We start from the raw sequence: 19,344 nt of genomic DNA, 5'->3' as shown, positions 1-19,344 counted from the left end.
AAACAACAAAAGACTAAGCAGCGACTACTCAGCAGCCAACATGGAGGCGAGAAGGCAGTGGTATGACGTATTTAAAATTCTGAAAGACAAAAAATTGCCAACCAAGAATACTTTATCCAACAAAGCTCTCCTTCAAATCTTAGGGAGAGCTTAAAATTTTTACAGACAAACAAAGGCTGAGAGAATTTGCTAACAAGAGACCCGATTGAGATACTAAAGGGAGTCCTACCATCAGAGAAATAAAGAAAGGAGAGAGAAGTATGGAGAAGAGTTCAGAACTAAAGAGATTTAGTATGGGAACATTAAAGGAAATAAAGAGAGAGAGGGGGGGGAAAATATATGCGACAAACAAACCAAAGGACAGGATGGTTGATTCAAGAACCACAAATATGTTGATTGTAAGAACTCAGACACAGGGACACAAAGAAATTGAAAGTGAAAGGATGGAAAAAAATATTCCATGCACGTTACAGCCAAAAGAAAGCAGGAGCAGCAATATTAATCTCAGATAAAACAGACTTAAAATGCAAGGATGTTATAAGAGACAAAGAAAGTCACTATATATTAATAAAAGGGACAATTTAACAAGAAGAAATAACAATCATGAATGTCTATGCACCCAATCAAGGTGCCTCAAAATACATGAGAAAAACATTGGCAAAACTAAAGGAAGCAATAGATGTTTCCACAATAATTGTGGGAGACATCAATACATCAATATCTCCTATAGCTAGATCAACCAGAGGACCAATAAGGAAATTGAAAACCTAAACAATCTGATAAATGAATCTGAATTAACAGACATATATAGAACATTACATCCCATATCACCAGGATACACATTCTTCTCTAGTGCTCATGGAGCTTTCTCCAGAATAGACCATATGCTGAGCCATAAAACAAGCTTCAATAAATTTAAAAAATTGAAATTATTCAAAGCACATACTCTGATCACAATGGAATATAATTAGAAGTCAATAACCATCAGAGACTTAGAAAATTCACAAATATCTGGTGGTTAAACAACATACTCCTAAACAATCAGTGGATTAAAGAAGAAATAGCAAGAGAAATTGCTAAATATATAGAGAAGAATGAAAATGCCGAACACAACATATCAAAAGTTATGGGATGCAGCAAAGGCGGTATTGAGGGGAAAATTTATAGTTCTAAATGCATACATCTAAAAGGAAGAAAGAGCTAAAATCAAAGAACTAATGGAACAAATGAAGAAGCTAGAAAATGAATAGGAAACTAATCCTAAACAAAATAGAAGAAAAGAAGTAACAAGGATTAAAGCAGAAATAAATGACATAGAGACAGAAAAACAATAGAGAGAATAAATAACCAAAAGTTTGTTCTTCGAAAAGATCAACAAGATTGACAAGCCTGACAAAATCAAAAAGAGAGAAGACCCAAATGAACAAAATAATAAATGAGAGAAGCGACATTACTGTGGATCCCGAAGAAATTAAAAAAATCATAAGAGATTATTACGAACAACTGTATGCCAACAAACTAGATAATGTAGAGGAAATGGACAATTTCCTGGAAACACATGAACAACCTAGGCTGACCAGAAACAGAAGACCTCAACCAACCAATCACAAGCAAAGAGATCCAGTCAATTATCAAAAAGCTTCCTACAAACAATGTCCAGGGCCAGATGGCTTCATAGGGGAATGCTATCAAACTTTCCAAAAAGAACTGACACCAATCTTACTCAAACTCTTTCAAAACACTGAAGAAAATGGAACACTACTTCCCTCATTTTATGACGTTAACATCACTCTAATACCAAAACCAGGTAAAGATGCTATAAGAAAGGAAAACTACAGGCCAGCCTCCCTCATGAATATAGATGCAAAAATTCTCAACAAACTACTTGCAAACTGAGAGATTCCAAAAGGAGCCAAGAGGTCACTCTGGCGGGCACTCTTACGCACAATACAGACAACCCTTTTTAGGTTCTAATGAATTGGAATAGCTAGCAGTAAATACCTGAAACTATCAAACTAGAATACAGAACTCATGAATCTTGAAGATGACTATAAAAAAATGTAGCTTATGAGGGGTGACAATGTGATTGGGAAAGCCGTATGGACCACGTTCCCCTTTGTCTAGTTTATGGATAGATGAGTAGAAAACTGGGGGAAGAAAAAAAAAAAGAAAAGGCACCCAGTGTTCTTTTTACTTTAATTGTTCTTTTTCACTTTAATTTTTATTCTTATTATTTTTGTGTGTGTGGTAATGAAAATGTCAAAAATTAATTTTGGTGATGAATGCACAACTATGTAATGGTACTGTAAACAACTGAATGTACGCTTTGTTTAGTATGACTACATGGTATGTGAATATATCTCAATAAAAATGAATTAAAAAAAATACATGCAAATCGAATCCAAAGACACATTTAAAAAGTCATACACCATGACCAAGTGGGGTTCATTCCAGGCATGCAAGGATGGTTCAACATAAGAAAATCAAAGTAATACAACATATTAACAAATTAAAAGGGAAAAATCAAATGATCACTCAATAGATACTGAAAAGGCATTCGACAAAATCCAGCATCCTTTTTTGATAAAAACACTTCAAAAGGTAGGAATTGAAGGAAACTTCCTCAATATTGTAAAGGGCATATATGAAAAACCCACAGCCAGCATAGTACTCAATGGCAAGAGACTGGAAGCCTTCCCTCTAAGATTAGGAACGAGACAAGGATGCCCACTGTCACCACTGTTATTCAACACTGTGCTAGAAGTGCTAGCCAGAGCAATTGGACAAGACAAAGAAACAGAAGTCATCCAAATCGGAAAGGAAGAAGTAAAACTGCCATTATTTGCAGATGGTATGATCTTATATCTGGAAAATCCTGAAAAATCAACAACACAGCTACTTGAGCTACTAAATTTAGCAAAGTAGCAGAATATAAGATTAATGCACATAAATCAGTAATTTTCCTGTATGATAGAAATGACCTAAATGAAGAGACACTCAAGAAAAAGATACCATTCTTAAGAACAACTAAAAAAATCAAGTACCTAGGAATAAACTTAACCAAAGATGTAAAAGACCTATACATAGAAAACTATATAACTTTACTAAAAGAAATAGAAGGGGACCTAAAAAGACGGAAAAATATTCCTTGTTCATGGATAGGAAGGCTAAATGCCATTAAGAAGTCAATTCTACCCAAACTCATCTACAGATTCAATGCAATTCCTATCAAAATTCCAGCAACCTACTTTGCAGACATGGAAAAGGTAGTTATCAAATTTATATGGAAGGGGAAGATGCCTTGAATTGCTAAAAACATTCTAAAAATGAAAAATGAAGTGGGAGGACTTACACTCCCTGACTTTGAAGCTTATCATAAAGCCACAGTAGTCAAAACTGTATGGTACTGGCACAAAGATAGACATATTGATCAATGGAATCGAATTGAGATTTGGAGATAGACTCCCAGATCTACAGTTGTCTGATGTTTGATAAAGAACTGGGACATAACAGTCTATTCAACAAATGGGGCTGGGAGAGCTGGATATCCATATCCAAAAGAATGAAAGAGGACCCCTACCCCACACTCTACACAAAAATTAACTCAAAATGGATTAAAGACCTCAATAAAAGAGACAGTACCACAAAACTCCTAGAAGATAATGTAGGGAAACATCTTCAAAACCTTGTATTAGGTCACTTCCTAGACCTTACACCCAAAGCACATGCAACAAAACAAAAAATAGATGAATAGAAAACTTTCTGCACCTCAAAGGAATTTGTCAAAAAGGTGAAGAGGCAGCCAACTCAATGGGAAAAAATATTTGGAAACTATGCATCTGATAAAAGACTGATATCTTGTGTATACAAAGAAATCCTACAACTCAACAACAATAGTACAGATGGCCCAATTATAAAATGGACAAAAGATATGAAAAGACAATTCTCTGAAGAGGGAATACAAATGGCCAAAAAAACACATGAAAAAATATTCAGCTTCACTAGCCAATAGGGAGATGCAAATTAAGACCACAAAGAGATATCATCTCACACCAATTAGACTGGCTGCCATTAAACAAACAGGAAACTTCAAATGCTGGAGAGGATGTGGAGAAACTGGAACTCTTATTCATTGTTGGTGGGACTGTATAATGGTACCGCCACTCTGGGAGACAGTCTGGCGGTTCCTTAGAAAACTAGATATAGAGTCATCCTTCGATTCAGTAATCACACTTCTTGGTATATACTCGGAAGATCTGAAAGCAATGACACGAACAGACATCTGCAAGCCAATTTTCATAGCAGCAGTATTCACAATTGCTAAGAGATGGAAACAACCCAAATGTCTTTCAACAGATGAGTGGATAAACAAAATGTGGTATATACACATGATGGAATACTATGTGGCAATGAGAAGGAACGATCTCGTGAAATACATGGCAACATGGATAAGCCTTGAAGACACAATGCTGAGCGAAATAAGCCAGGCACAAAAAGAGAAATATTGTATGCTACCGCTAATGTGAACACTGTGAAAAATGTAAAATAAATGGTTTGTAGCATAGAATGTCGGGGACCTAGTGATAGACAGCAAATAGTGAAGAGGGAATGATAATCTAATAAGAACAGAAAAGTTATGGAGGGAAAATTAATGTTCTGGGAATACTCAGGAACGACTATGGTTTGTTAATTTCTTGGGGGTATGGTTGGAACAAGTTCGCAGAAATGTAGTTAGTTTAGGTTACTTGTTTTTCTTATTCCTTCGTTGGGTTATAGTCTGTCTATTTTCTTGGGGTAGGGGAGAAACATGTTGGAAGCACTGTAGTTATTTTATGTTGTTTGTTTTTTCTTAATCCTTTGTTTTAGTTTTGTTTGAAATGTTTTTTTACTGTTTGTTTGTTTTTTTAATTTTTTGATAAAGTTAAAAAAAATTAATGAGTGTGAAAAAAAGTAAATGAACAATGAGGTGAGGAGAGGAATGGAATGTTTTGGATGTTCTTTTTTATTCTAATTTTTATTTTATTTCTTGGAGTAATGAAAATGTTCAAAGATTGTGGTGATCAATGCAAAACTACGAACAACTGATTGTACACTTTGAAGGACCGCATGTTATGTGACTATATCTCAATAAAATTGCATTAAAAATAAAAAAGTTAAAAATAATAAATAAAAAAACTTATTTTATGGTGAATTTCCTCAAAAACAACTAATTATCTATGTAATGCAATGCTACATTATTAGATCACATGAATACAAACCCACTACAAGTTATTTTACATATTCATTACACATAGTAATCTTAAAAAGTATTTCCAGAATTTCCTGGATAAGAAAGCAAATGAACACATGCATCTTTTTTTTTTTTTAACTTTTTATTGTAGTAATATATACAACTAAAAATTTCCCATTTTAACCATTTTCAAGCATGCATTTCAACATTATTAATTACATTCACAATATTGTGCTCCCATCACCAACATCCATTACCAAAACTTTTTCATCCTTCAAACAGAAACTCTCCAGCCTTAAGCAATAACTACCCCTGCCTCACTCCCACTCCATCCCCTTGCTGCTGGTAACCTGTATGCTACTATTCGTCTCTATCAGTTTGCCTAGTATAGGTATTTCATATCAGCAAGATCATACAATATTTGTCTTTTTGCGTCTGGCTTATTTAACTTATGATGTCTTCAAGGTTCAACCATGTAGTAGCATTTATCAGAACTTTATCCTTTTCATGGCTGAATAATATTCCATTGTGTATATATACCATATTTTGTTTATCCAGTGTATGAGGGTTCCAAATTGTTTGCATCTTCACCAGTACTATTTTCTGTTTTTTTTTGTTTTTTTTTTTTTAAATAATAGCCAATCTACTGGGTGTGAGGTGGTATTATTTCATTGTGGTTTTGATTTGCACTTCCCTTATGACCAATGATGTTGAGCATTTTTTCATGTGCTTTTTGACCATAACTTCTTTGGAGAAATGTCTATTCAAGTCCTTTGCCCATTTTTAAACTGGGTTGTCTTTTGTTGTTGAGTTGTAGGAATTCTTTCAATAGTCTAGATATAAACTCTTATCAGATAGATGATTAGCAATTATTTTCTCCTTTTCCGTAGGTTGTCTTTTCACTTTCTTGATAATGCCCTTTGATGTGCAAGTTTTTAAGTTTGATGAACTCCATTTTAAAAAACATGTTGTTCATGATCTTGGTGTCATATCTAAGAAATTGCTACCAAATCCAAGGTTATGAAGGTTTCCCCATATGTTTTCTTCTAAGAGTTTTAGGTTTTAGCTCTTAAGTTTAGGTCCTTGATCCATTTAGTTAATTTTTGTATATAGTGTGAGGTAGGGATCCAACATCATTATTTTGCATGTGGATACCCAGTTTCCCAGCACCATTTGCTGAAAAGACCATTCTTTCTACAATTAATGTAGTTGCCATCTGTGCTGGTTTGGATCTATTATGCCCCCCAGAAAAGCTATGTTCTTTAATGCAATGTTTTGGAGGCAGACTTATTAGCCTTTTGATTAGGGTGATACCTTTTTATTAGAGTATTTCCATGGAGATGGGGCCATGCCCATTCAGGGTGGGTCTTAATCAGATTACTGGAATCCTTTAAGAGAGAAGCTGAGAGACATTTTGGAGAGAAGCTAAGAGACGTAATCCAGAATTTGCTCCCAGGAGAAACTAAGAGTTGACACAGACCAAGATACTTGGAGACGCTTGAAGATACAAAGCTAAGAGATGAAGCCCCGAGTTTGCCCCGGAGAAGCTAAGAGAGGACTCTTAGATGCTTAGATGCACAGGAGCTGAGAGAGAGAAGCTAAGAGAACCAGAAGCCCAGAGACATTTTGGAGAAAGCCATTTGAATCCAGAACTCAGGAGCAAAGGACCAGCAGATACCAGCCATGTGCATTTCCAGCTAACAGAGGTGTTCCGGACACCACTGGCCTTTCTTCATTGATGGTATCCTATTGTTGATGCCTTAGTTGGGACATTTTTATGGCCTTAGAACTATAAACTTGTAACTTAATAAATCCCCTTTATAAAAGTCAATCCATTTCTGGTATTTTGCATAATGGATGCTTTAGCAATCCGGAACAGCACCCTTGTCAAAAATCAGTTGGCCATAGATGTATAGGTTTATTTCTGACCTCTCAATTCTATTCCATTTGTCTCTATGTTTATCTTAATGCCATTACCATACTGTTTTGATTACTGTGGCTTTGTAGTAACTTTTGAAATCAGGACACATCTACTTTTATTCTTTCCTGAAACCCCACTAAAAACATCAGCTAATAGGGATTGTTTTTTTTTTAAAGGACTGGGGAGAGTCGTCCGAACTGGGTTATGAGCCCCCCCCCCCCCCCAATAGGGATTTTTTAAAAGCACAAATCTACACATTCAGGGAGGACAGGAGAAGAGTATCTGCAACAAAATTTTGGACACTGGAAAGCAGACTGAGGAGTGGCAAATGCTTTAGCAGACCTAAGAAAACTGAATCCCAAGCCAACAGCAGGGAAAGCCAAATCCCACCCAATCTATGTTTCAGAATGTCTAAGGGGCTCAGAAACTGGTGACACCAGCTACCTCTGGATATGGAAATGAAGCACACTACTAAAATAAAGAGGCTGGCTAAAAATCTGTTTCAGTATTCCCCAATCCCAGTGGCTGACCCAGCCTCATCCCAGCAAAAGATTAGATCCACCCTCATCCCACCAAACTGGTGGGAGAGGTAGTGACGTCCTTAATTCAGACCTTACATTAGGCTCATCATTTTCTAAAAGGGCTATTTATTTCCATCTGGTTGCTTTGGCACTATAACCAGCTTAACATCTTTTAAACCCATGCTAAAAGTGCAGTGGCAAAACCACAAATTTCCTTCACCCCTTTAACTGACCTACACAGAACTAAAGATAGAAATCAGTTCATCCTTCTTTTCTAGGCACAAAACGTTCGTTCACCTTCTGAAAAAACCTTTACACTTTATACAGTACCTGGGACAGTCTCTCAGACACGTCTCCTTTGACATAGACTAAATTCTGAAACTCCCAATGTCAGGTATCCTAGATATTAATAACTAGAAGAATGGTAAATGTATCTATGATAAAATAAAACAAAACCTGATTAAACAGGAGTAAACACTGGGACCACTGGGCTGGGTAAAAATGAAAACAAACAGTAAGTTAATTCCTAGGGCTGGATCACTGATTTTCCATGAAAAGAGAAATTTTGCAGTGTTTCTTGAAAAAGGATTGAGAGACAGAAAATTAAATTAGAAGACACAGAAAAGAAATTCCAAAATAGGACTGATAATTCTAAGATCCAGAAGATTCTACCTTTGAAGAAGAAGCCACTAAAGTAATTCCTAAAGTCAACTGCTATTTTAAAAGAAAAATTCAAATGCAAACTCTGCTAATAAAAATATGGAGGCAGTCTGCTAGTAACTGTTTGGGCCCACAGGAAAAAGGAGGACACAGCCACAACTTGAAGAGTTTTGGCCTCTAGTCAAACCACTAAGGATTTCCTGAGAAATGCAATTACATTTTGATCAGATAAATCAAATCAGTGTTTAGGCATACAGAAGCATAGGATTCTATAATTCTAGTCTACTTTATTTCTTCTGTTTAGTAAAGTCTTTGTCATTTTATAATATAATATAAAGTTATATCAGGGAGGAAAGGAGAAGAATATCTGCAACAAAATTTTGGACACTGGAAAGCAGACTGAGGAGTTATAATCATATAGTTTTATATGTCATAAAGCCAAAACTTTACCTTTTATGTAGAAAATAGCCAGTGTGACAAGGACTAAGAGCCCAAAGTTAACAGATTTACATTTCTGAAAAGCAATGTTTAAGAACACCTGATTCTTGCTAACTCCACAATGCCCACAATGCTGACTGCTAAGGAATAGGCTCATATTCTCTCCCTGGACTTCATCATTAGTCATTTAGCATTCACTTTCCAGAATGAAACATAACAATCAGAAGCATCTAGTGAAGTCTTAAAAACTCAACGTAGGGAAAGGTAGTAAACTTTCTTCTCCCCTTATTTACTCATTCTGAAGGTCGGCACTTATTTTCAGCTCTAGAGAGTGGAACCAAATCAAAGCAGTAAAACAGAAAGAAAGGATATTTCTCTCTCATGTCAAAAATTTTTTGGTTTAGAAAGTGAAGCATTTACATAAATAAGAAGGATGAACCACAAAGACTTTCCATTGCACACCCACAAGAATGGCTAAATATTCAAAAGACTGACACCATCAATGCCAGTGAGGATGTGGAGCAATGGGAACTCGCAGACTGTTGGTTGCAGTGTAAAATGGCACAACCACTCTCATTCAGCAATTCTACTCCTACAATATTATCCAAGAGAAATGAAAACACATGTGTACAAAAAGACTTGGACAAAAGTATTCATATTAACTTTATTAATATTAGGCCCCAAATAGCCCAGGTGTCTATCAATAGGAGAATGCATAAACAAATTGTGATATATTCATACAAAGCAATATTCTCAGCAATAAAAGGGAACAAACAATTGATACACAAAAATATGGATGAATCTCAAAAACATTATGCTGAGTAAGAGGATTCTACTTCTGAACTGACATATGGTTCTACTTACATGAAATTTCAGGGTAGTTAAAACTAATCTTCGGTAGAAAAAAGTCAGAAGAGTAGTTGCGCTGGGGTGTGGGAGAGGAAACTGACTGGGAAGGGACATGAGAAATGTTTCTGGTATGATGGTTTTGTCCAGCTCTTGATAGGCTTGGTTTATACAACTGTATGCATTTGTGAAAACTTATTATTTATTCATTTTATTATATATAAATATTACCTCAAAAAAAAAAGCTATAAACAAATATTGAACTCTTGTTATTTATACGCACTTGGAGGTAGAGGGAAATGTACTAATGTCTGCAGTTCACTTTGAAATGCATCAAAAAAATTTAAGATGGGTAGATGGACCAATTTGTGATAAAGCAAGTATAGTAAAATGTTAAGGGTAGAATCAATGTGGTGGGAAATGTGTGTTGACTGTGAAACTCTTTTGACTTTGCTATATGTTTGAAAAATTTAATAACAAAAAAGGGATGATGGAAAATTCACATACCTATCTGGGGCTTTAAAAACCAGGTTAATTTGTATGTTAGGGAACTTCTAGGCCTATTTCTTGCTCAGAGTTTTACAAGAGACTATGTGAAAGAAGATTAAGATTTTCAAGTAGGAATATGATCCATTATACCAAACTAATTTGATAAATGTCTTAGTGAAAGACATCATGATAAAACTTATTTTTGCTGTTCCTACCATGAACTGTTTTTCTCCATGGTTTTAAATGTTGCAGCTGTGTTACCTTTATGACATTTCTTTAACAGAGCCGAGATAAATGTATGGATCAAAGAGAGTGATTATATATAACTTCATCTTTGAAATAGTTTATAACCTTCATTTTATATAGGAGGAAACTGAGGCTTATGGAAAGCAAATAGCTTAGCCAGTTATAAAACCCTTCTTCACCTCTATTTTCTAACTCTTAATAACTGAGGTCCTATTAGACAAGGGTTCTAAACCTTTTTTTCTGCTCAATTTTTTTAAACATTTCCTTAGCTGGAAATTTTTTATACTGTAAGTAGTTATAAATTTTAGCTCTGGTTATATTAACTAGCAATGTGACCCTGGCAAATTTACTTACCTTTGCAGCCCAAACACCTTCTCCATTGGGTTCTGTAGACTTATTTCAAACCTGACCATGCACCAGATGTCTTCAGTAGTTAAATATACCAAAGAGAATTCTGCCCCCAAGTTTTAATGAAGACCGAGGTTACTAGGCTCTAAAAGATGTCTTAGTGGATGACAAAGTAGTCCAACTTTGAGCAATATAGCCAAGTCATGTTACTTTCCTCCATTTTCCCCCAACGCCAACCCAATCCCCAACTCCTTGCCTTTTTTTCCAATAGGCAGCTGTATCAGCAGCACTACTTAGTAGTGCTTTATAATGAAGAGACTTAGTCTGAGTACTTTCCTCAGTCTGACAGCCAGCTGGCAAACTTGGTTGCTGTTTATTCTTGTTCTTCTTTATTACATTATTTCTTCATCCTATAACCTTGTTATTTCCTTCTTTATGGCCCTAACTACTTAATATTTTTAAAAAACCCATTGTTTCACAGACCAAAGCCTCTACATTAATGTATCCCCTTGAAGATAAAAATTTAAAACCTGAATTTAGAGGCAGAGGTGATTATTTGTTTTACAAATTAAATTCTTTAAGAAAAAATCCAGAACTTTTTAAAATCTCAAGCTGTGAGGCATTTAGATGTGGCTGAACATACACACAACCTTCCAGGAATAAACCTACATGTACCATGAAGTAATTTCTACAATGTCACAAACTTTTAAAAGAAAGCAAACAAAAACAATACAAATAGATCAGAATATAATTTTGTTAAATACGTATACATAGTTGTTAGTTAAGACGTTTTGGAAACTACTGTTTCTTGAGAACCTACTATGTGCTTGGTGCTATGCGAGGGGCTTCATACGGTATTATCTTATTTAATCTTTACACTAAGCTAAGTATGATTATCCCACCTCCACCACCACCAAACCCCCCCCCCCTTTTTTTTAACAAATGAGAACATGGTTGTTTATGGTGGTAAAGAGACTTGCTCAGAGCCTTACTTTAAACAGGTAACATAGTTGGGATTCAAACCAAAGTCGGATTATAAAACTCAGCTCTTTCCAGGACACTACACAGTTTACTACAGAACAGGAGATGAAATGTCCCTATGGCCTTAAATGCTCAACAATATCATTCAGTTTCTTGCTGTCTTATGTGCTCCATTCCATTCTGATTGTGCATTCAGATCAAAGGATACCAGACAGTAAAAGCACATTACAAATAGTCTGTCCTTAATTGTGCCTTTGAACTGCTACTATGCTTTGGACAAGTTTTTAACTCCTCCCCGCCCCCCAATCTCTAACCTAATGCTAAGTCACCAGCAATACTTCACAGAGTTAATGAAGACAAAGTCATAAAACACAAATGCTTATAGAATTATGAGGGATATTAGAAATTATCCAATCCAACTCCTTCATTTTGCAAATGAGGAAACTAAGGTAAAGAGAAACTAACTTGTCAGGGTCACATTGCTAATTAATCAGACTGATCTAAAATTTAAACTATCCACAGTATAAACAATTTCCATTTTAAGAACATGTTTAAAAAATTTTCTGTAACAATTTTTTCTTGTTTATAAAGTAACACATATTCATAGTGAGAAGAGAAAAAAAACACAATGGTATAGAAAGGTACACTTCCCTTCTACTCACTAATCCCATTTTACTCTCGGGGTAACAACTGTTACTAGTTTCTTGTGTGCTCATCCAAAATTTTCTATCATACACACATACATACATATATAGTATGTGAAGTAATTTAAATAGAGAAACCAAAAATGATTCTCTCATACCAATGTTTTTGTATGTCTAATTTAGTTAACAGAGAAATAAAAGATGGCAACATGTCCTTAAATTTCAAAGCTGTAAATATGATGCTTCCCTTAGGTACAGCTCACCTATTTTCCAGATCCGGCATGCTTAGGTTTCTAGCAGCAAAGCACATTTTTAGAGGGATGACCTTCCTGTCCTTGGTGCTGTTCTGGTGTTTTGGAGAACCAGAGTCCTCGCTGCCACTGAAGCTTGGTGACTGCGGTGCTGCACCTTCCCATGGCAGATCCGATACTAATGACGGTTTCTTGATATATGGTGTCACTTCTCGGATGAACTTGACTTTGAACAAAAATCAAGGCGAAGAACATTAGTATTTTTGCTTCCTATGAAAAATGATAACTGAAACACACACAACACAAAGTATCTAGCATGAAGTAAAAAATACTAAAAACAACAACAACAAAACTAATTTAAAGAACCAGCATACAGAATCTCAGGATTGATTGGAGGGGCTTTCAAAGGCCACGCAGTCCAAATAAAATACCACTGCTCTATTCTAAAACCTTAATTTCTACGCCTTTGCATGTAATGTTCCTTCTGTTTAGGACTCCTTTCTCCCTTTGTCTGCCTGGTCAACTCTATTCAAGAGTCACCTTGTCAACAGCCTTTCCTGCCTATTCTCTCTGGGGTGTTTCTAAGGACCTCTTAGCACCCTGGATTATAATTATTTGTTTCTATTTCTGTTCCCCTGTTGGTTGGTATCCTCAACATCTAGAACAGGGCCTGCTCAATAAATGTTAGCATAAATGAACAGTTCAACACTTGAATTTTCTCTGGTTAGCCAGCCATGAATGAATCCTCTGGAGAAAGATTCAGTACCTCCTGAGACAGAACAATCTAGCTTTAAACAGCTTTTGACATTTAGAAATTTCTTGAAACTTCCAACCATTGATTCACTGCCTAGTGACGCCATACAGAACAAATTTAATCTCTCTGCCATATGAAAACCTTTCAAATATCTGAAGACTGAGATTATCTCTCTCTCTCCTCCAGACTAAGCTAAGTAACTCTTTCAATTCAATTCAATCAACTTATTAGCTATCTACCAAGTGTCAAGCATTAGACTAAATGTGGAAGTATTAAAGTTTATAAGGCATGTACCCTGCCCTCAAGGAATGCACACTCCAGTAGGGAAGGCAGCTGTACAAACAGATTACAGTTCTAAGAAAGAAGGACAAAAATAAAAGTATATTCAAGATAAGAGCAGAACCAACTCAACTGATCCCCTTGCTTGTTCAAAATACTCTATTTCCATTAAGGGAGCCCAAAATTAAAATGTAGCTTTTATTAGCTATGAATATTTTTTCTTTTTAAGTTCAATTTTAGTATTTATATAAAATACTTTTCCTTTTACCTCAGCCACATCTGGTAACCACTGTCATTTGACGTACCACATTCCTGTGTCAGAAATTAAAGTTTTAAAAATCTTAAATAGCATAAAATATGGAAATAAATAGTTGAATACAGACAAATGAGTCATCATTAACTTTGCTTACATCAATAAATGTTACGTCAGTATTCTACCCCCTACTCAAATTCTAATCCAGTAGACCATTAGCGTAGCATCATGGGAAGTGAAAAACTAAAATGATATGATCATTATCACATAACAGCTGATATTAATATTCTACAGCATTAGAGGCTTTACAAGCCTATGATGCCTTTACTAATGAATATATTGTTAAATTTTAAAAAGTCAGTATGTTTCTAAATTCATAGCTAACAGTCTAAAATATTTTTTGAATAGGTAATACATGCACTTAAAACAAAATTGAAAAGAGATAAAAAAATTTATAATAAAAGTCCAGATTTCTAGTTGTCCAGTTTCCATTCCTGGAGGAACCATTGTGTGTCCTTCCAAAAATATGCGAGATATGCTAAGCATATATTAAACAGAGATCTATACACACATATTTCAGTAGTTTATGCTTACTGTACTGTACCTTGCTCTTTTTACTTAATAATATCAATCACAGTATTTTATAAACCTAGTATTCTACAGCATAATGTGTTAATAGAGAGGTCTCTGGAATCAGACTTCGTTAAATCCTAACTGTTCTACCTCAGAGCTATGTGATCTTCCATGACTGCTTTGAACTTCTCATCTATAAGACAGGGATAACACAAAACAAGCAAAAATTCTAGACATATGCTAAACATTCAATAAGTAATAGGTAGCTTTCTTTTTCCTTCCCTAAATCAGAAAATCAGGGAAGAATTTAAAAAAAAATTTTAACAGTAATCAGAAGAGGTGAAGTTATTTTTTAAAAGTTATTAAACAGGATCTGCTGAAATTAAGCACAATACTGAAGTATAAAACTGCTAATGCCAGCATTTAGATATAATTTATGTGTGCATGTGTCTGTATGTGCTTTCTATGCTATTTTTCTATTTCTATTTTCTATAATAACATGTATTTGTGGGTGGAGAGAGTAAAATCTAGCTGCCTCAGAGGTCACCAAGGAGATTTTTTCATCTTAGAAAAATGAGCAGAGGTGTAGCCAATATATCCCTTGAGCAGCTGACTCAAGCACTTTAGTACATGCCTTAGCTTTGTGCTTTCAAGAGAGGATTAGATCACAAGAACTTTGGCAGAAATTCCTATGCTTTCCAGTCATTGCCAATGGCAGAGACATGCTTTTCGAACATTTAAGGCAGTATATCACCTAATAGGCTGCCAGCTGGGGGAAATTAAACTAAATTAAATTCTAAATGACTACTCCTGAATATTAAAAGTCTTAGAAAAGGACCCTAATGACCTACTCAGAAGTTGATTCAACCCCCCAGTAGCATCATTAAACTGATATTGTACACATACTAAAATAAAGCAGACAGACATACACAACCATTTAGAAATGGCCTTATTAAAAGAGCAATGAGATTCACCCGAGTCAATGGTAGTGCTCCCATACCCCACCTAATTAGAACAGGATCTCCAGAATGGCTGAAGAACCATGAACAGAAATCTGTTTCTAATTCACCTTAGAATTGGGAAAGGTGGACTGTTAATAGCCTTTTGTTTTGGTTGTATACTAAGATCTCCCCCGTTGCCACAAGACCTTAACCTAGACATATGGCTGGTTCTGGATAAGCAGAGCCTTTACACCACGTCATTCAGGTAAACCTGGAACCCATGATATATTGCAGATTTTCCTGATAAAAATCATCCTCAATATATTTAAACACTGATGTTTGAAAAGTGTTTTAGATGTTTAGATGCTGAAGTTAAATGGAGGGGGCTTCACCCTCACTTCAAAAATTTTATTGTAACCTCTTCCTCTTTAGAATGACAAAAACATGCACATGTACACTAAACACACTGGGAAAGATGTCTGGAAGGATGTTCATGAAAATATCAATAGTGCTTAGATATAGGTGGTAGATCAACACCAATTTTTTCTTCATATAGTTTTATATTATTGAATTCTTTTAGTCCATATCATTTACAAATAAAATACTTAAAAATGTAGAAAATTTATTCTAAAACTTTGCTGAAGCTTTAAACATGGAACCACCTTAAATTGAAATTTTGAGCTTTCAAAAACTACAGTGCACTGGATGGGATCCAGAACTGACTCGTTCTTACTCAATTATATGCTCTAATGAATGGAGTTACAGTGAGGTCCATGTTTTTTAACATGGTATGCTGCTATCCTGGTTTGGGGCACTAGGCAGCCTTGAATTTTAAAGTCAATGTTATTTCTTTGGTTTTTTTCTCTTTTATATATTTCAAACTTTTTATTTTGAAATAGTTTCAAACCCACAGGACAGTCACAAAATCAAGATAAACCCCATACAGAGAACACCAACACTGCCCCCCCACTCCCCCAGATGTCCCAATTTTAACATTTTGTCACATATGCCTTATCATTCTATCTATTCATATATTTATCCATCTATTTGTCTATTTATCAATCCATTTTCTGAACACTCCAGTGTAGGTTATATACATTATGCTCCCTGAACACTTAATACTGCCATATACATTTGCTAAGAAGCTGGATTTCACTTATATATTCACCTGAAGTGCAGTTATCAAGTTCAAGAATTTTAACATGGATATAAAGTTTAAATTCTGTATCTAATTTTTTCATATGTCCCAATAAGATCCTTTTGAACCTTCTCTCCTCCCTTTTTAGATTCCATCCAGGGTCATGTATTGCATTTAACTGTCATTGTTTCTTCAGTTACTTTTTTTTTTAAGAATTATGGGAACATATATACAATATAAATTTTCCGTTACAACCACTCCCAAACATACTATTCAGTGGGATTAACCATATTCACTATATTGTAGCACCCTCACCACATTCCATTACTAAAACGTTCCTATCTCCCCAAACAGAACCCTACACCCATTTTGCATTAACTCCCCATTCACCCTGACCCCTGCTCCTGGCAACCTGTACTCTAATTTCTGTTTCTATGGGCTTCTGTATTCTCTGATTTTTCTTTGTAGCTACCACGGGATTGAATTTAACATCCTAAGTGTATAACAATCTCATTTGCTTTGATATCAACTTAACTTCAATAGTATACACAAACTATGTTTCTGTACCCCTCCATTACCTCACCTTGATATAGTGCTTGTCAAAATTATGTTTATACATTATGAGTCCAACACCACTGATTTATCATTATGTCTTATGCATTTAGATCCTGTAGGAAGTAGAAAGTAGAATTACAAACCAAAAACACAATAGTACTGGCTTTTATATTTACACCTCTCATAATCTTTCCTGGAGACCTTCATTTCTTCATGAGGCTTCAATCTATTGTCCTTTCCTTTCAACCTGAAGCACTCTCCTGAGCATCTCTTGTAGGACCAATCTAGTGGTGACAAATTCCCTCAGCTTTTGTTTATATGGGAATGTCTTAATCTCTCTCTCATTTTTGAAAGATAGTTTTGCTGGATACAGAATCCTTGGTTGGCAGCTTTTTGTTTTCAGCACATTATATTTGTCATCCCACTGCCTTCTTGCTTCCATGGTTTCTGAGGAGAAATAGGTACTTAATCTTATTGAGGCTCCCTTGTTCATAACATGTTGCTTCTCTCTTGAGGCACTCAGAATTCTCCATACGTGGCATTACACAGTTTAATTATAAAATGCTATTGCATGGGTCTAGTTGGGTTTACCCTGTTTGGAGTTCATTGAGCATCTTAGATGTGCATATTCATGTCTTTTTGTTAAATTTGTAAAATTTTCAGTCATTATATCTTTGAATATTCTTTCTGCCCCTTTCTCTTTCTTCTTCTGCAACTTCCACAATGTATATATTGGGACAAATGATGATATCCCATAGGTTCCTCAGGCTTTGTTCACTTTTCTTCTTTCTTTCCACTTTCTGCTCCCCAGACTGGAAGATTTCACTTGTCTTGTCTTCAAGTTCACTGACTCTTTCTTCTGCCAGCTCCAATCTTCTGTTAAACCCCTTTAGAGAATTTTAAATGTCCATTACTATGGTGTTCAGTTCCTTTTCATAATTTCCATCTCTCTATTGCCATTCTCCTTGTGTTCATCTATCTTTTTCCAAATTTCCTTTAGTTCTTTGTCCATGTTTTCCTTTAGCTCTTTGGGCACATTTAGGACCATTTGTTTTTTTAAGTCTTTGTCTGGTATGTCCCAGGTTTGGTCCTCCCCACTGCTCATTTTTAATGCTTTAATTTTCTCCTTTGCCTGTGCCACCACTTCCTGTTTCTCTGTATAGTCTGTAATCTTTTGTGGAAACCTGGACATTGTGAGATTTTAATACGTTAAGTCTGGAATTTAGATTCTGATTCTAAAGTGTCCATTCCTTAAACTAGTGTTATGACAGAGCTTTCCTGGAATGCCAGGAGCTAATGAAAAAAGAAAAAAAAAAAGGGAAGGAAAAAAGACAATATATTTCCCACTTTCTGCAGATTGACTTGGGCATGTACCCTCCCCTTCAGGGTTTATCCATACAATAAGGGCTTATCTGTACAATAAATATTGAGAATACCTCCAGGCCAAAGCACAGGGGTCTCCCTGATCCTTTCTGGCTTCTCATGCATATGTGAGTGTGGCCCTCAGAATTCTCCTTTATATGGTTCTGCACATCCCCTCTTCCCCAGGGAATATTTTCCTCATAGTCCTAGGCACTGCACTGTACAACCTACAGCAGCAATCCCTTGCCCCAGGCACGCAGTTGACTGCTCTTCCACAGCCATTTTGCAGGAGAGCTCTGTGAACTGCCTTCTACATTCAGGGCAAGTTCTGGGACAGTGAATTCCTCAGGCCACCACTGAAGAAATTAGGCTGGACATACATGTTCCCAGTATGTGCAAAAGGGTTACTCTGTTCCCTCTGGACCAGGACCAAGGATCCATACTAGAAGTGCAGACTGCCTCTGGGCCCAGCTGTTTAGGGGTTGGGGAGGGGCCAGCCAGGGTACCACAAAATCCTTCTGCTCTTAAGTGCCCTTTTCTTGTTTCAGCACTCACTCTGCTACTGCAGTCATGTAACTATTTTCTGGAGGTTTGAGAAAGATGTTTCTGCTAGTTCTCATTGGTTGTTCAAAGCTTCTGTGGCACAATGGAGCCCTGAACATTCTCACACCATCATCTTGATTGGAGCAAGGGTTCCTTGGCTTTTTATAGTTTATCCAAACAAAAAGCAAAAAACAACAAAGAAAGAAAGAAAACAACAAACAAAAACTAAAAACTTTATAGTGCAGACATAGTCTGTGACTGTAAACACACATATTTAGGCAAATTGATCACCTCCCAGTAAACATCCTGAAACATCAACCTCTTACACAATTACTGTTTTCCTCTTTACCTCTAACTCTTATCTTTAAGTG

The 19,344-nt window shown here is 35.8% G+C and overlaps 1 protein-coding gene across 1 annotated transcript in view; it reads right to left on the bottom strand.

The window, feature by feature from the left end:
* SNTB2 (syntrophin beta 2) overlaps window positions 1-19,344 on the bottom strand; it is a 157,194-nt gene that overhangs the window by 61,591 nt on the left and 76,259 nt on the right. The window contains exon 2 of the mRNA XM_037816055.1: window positions 12,588-12,801. Within this exon, the coding sequence (XP_037671983.1) occupies window positions 12,588-12,801 (214 nt within the window). The remainder of the gene's footprint in view (window positions 1-12,587; window positions 12,802-19,344) is intronic.

The sequence above is a fragment of the Choloepus didactylus genome, chromosome 22 (genome assembly GCF_015220235.1).
Source record: "Choloepus didactylus isolate mChoDid1 chromosome 22, mChoDid1.pri, whole genome shotgun sequence".
Classification (NCBI taxonomy): Eukaryota; Metazoa; Chordata; class Mammalia; order Pilosa; family Megalonychidae; genus Choloepus; species Choloepus didactylus.
The sequence above is the reverse complement of the archived record's forward strand: the minus strand, read 5'-3'. Positions and strand labels throughout refer to the sequence as shown.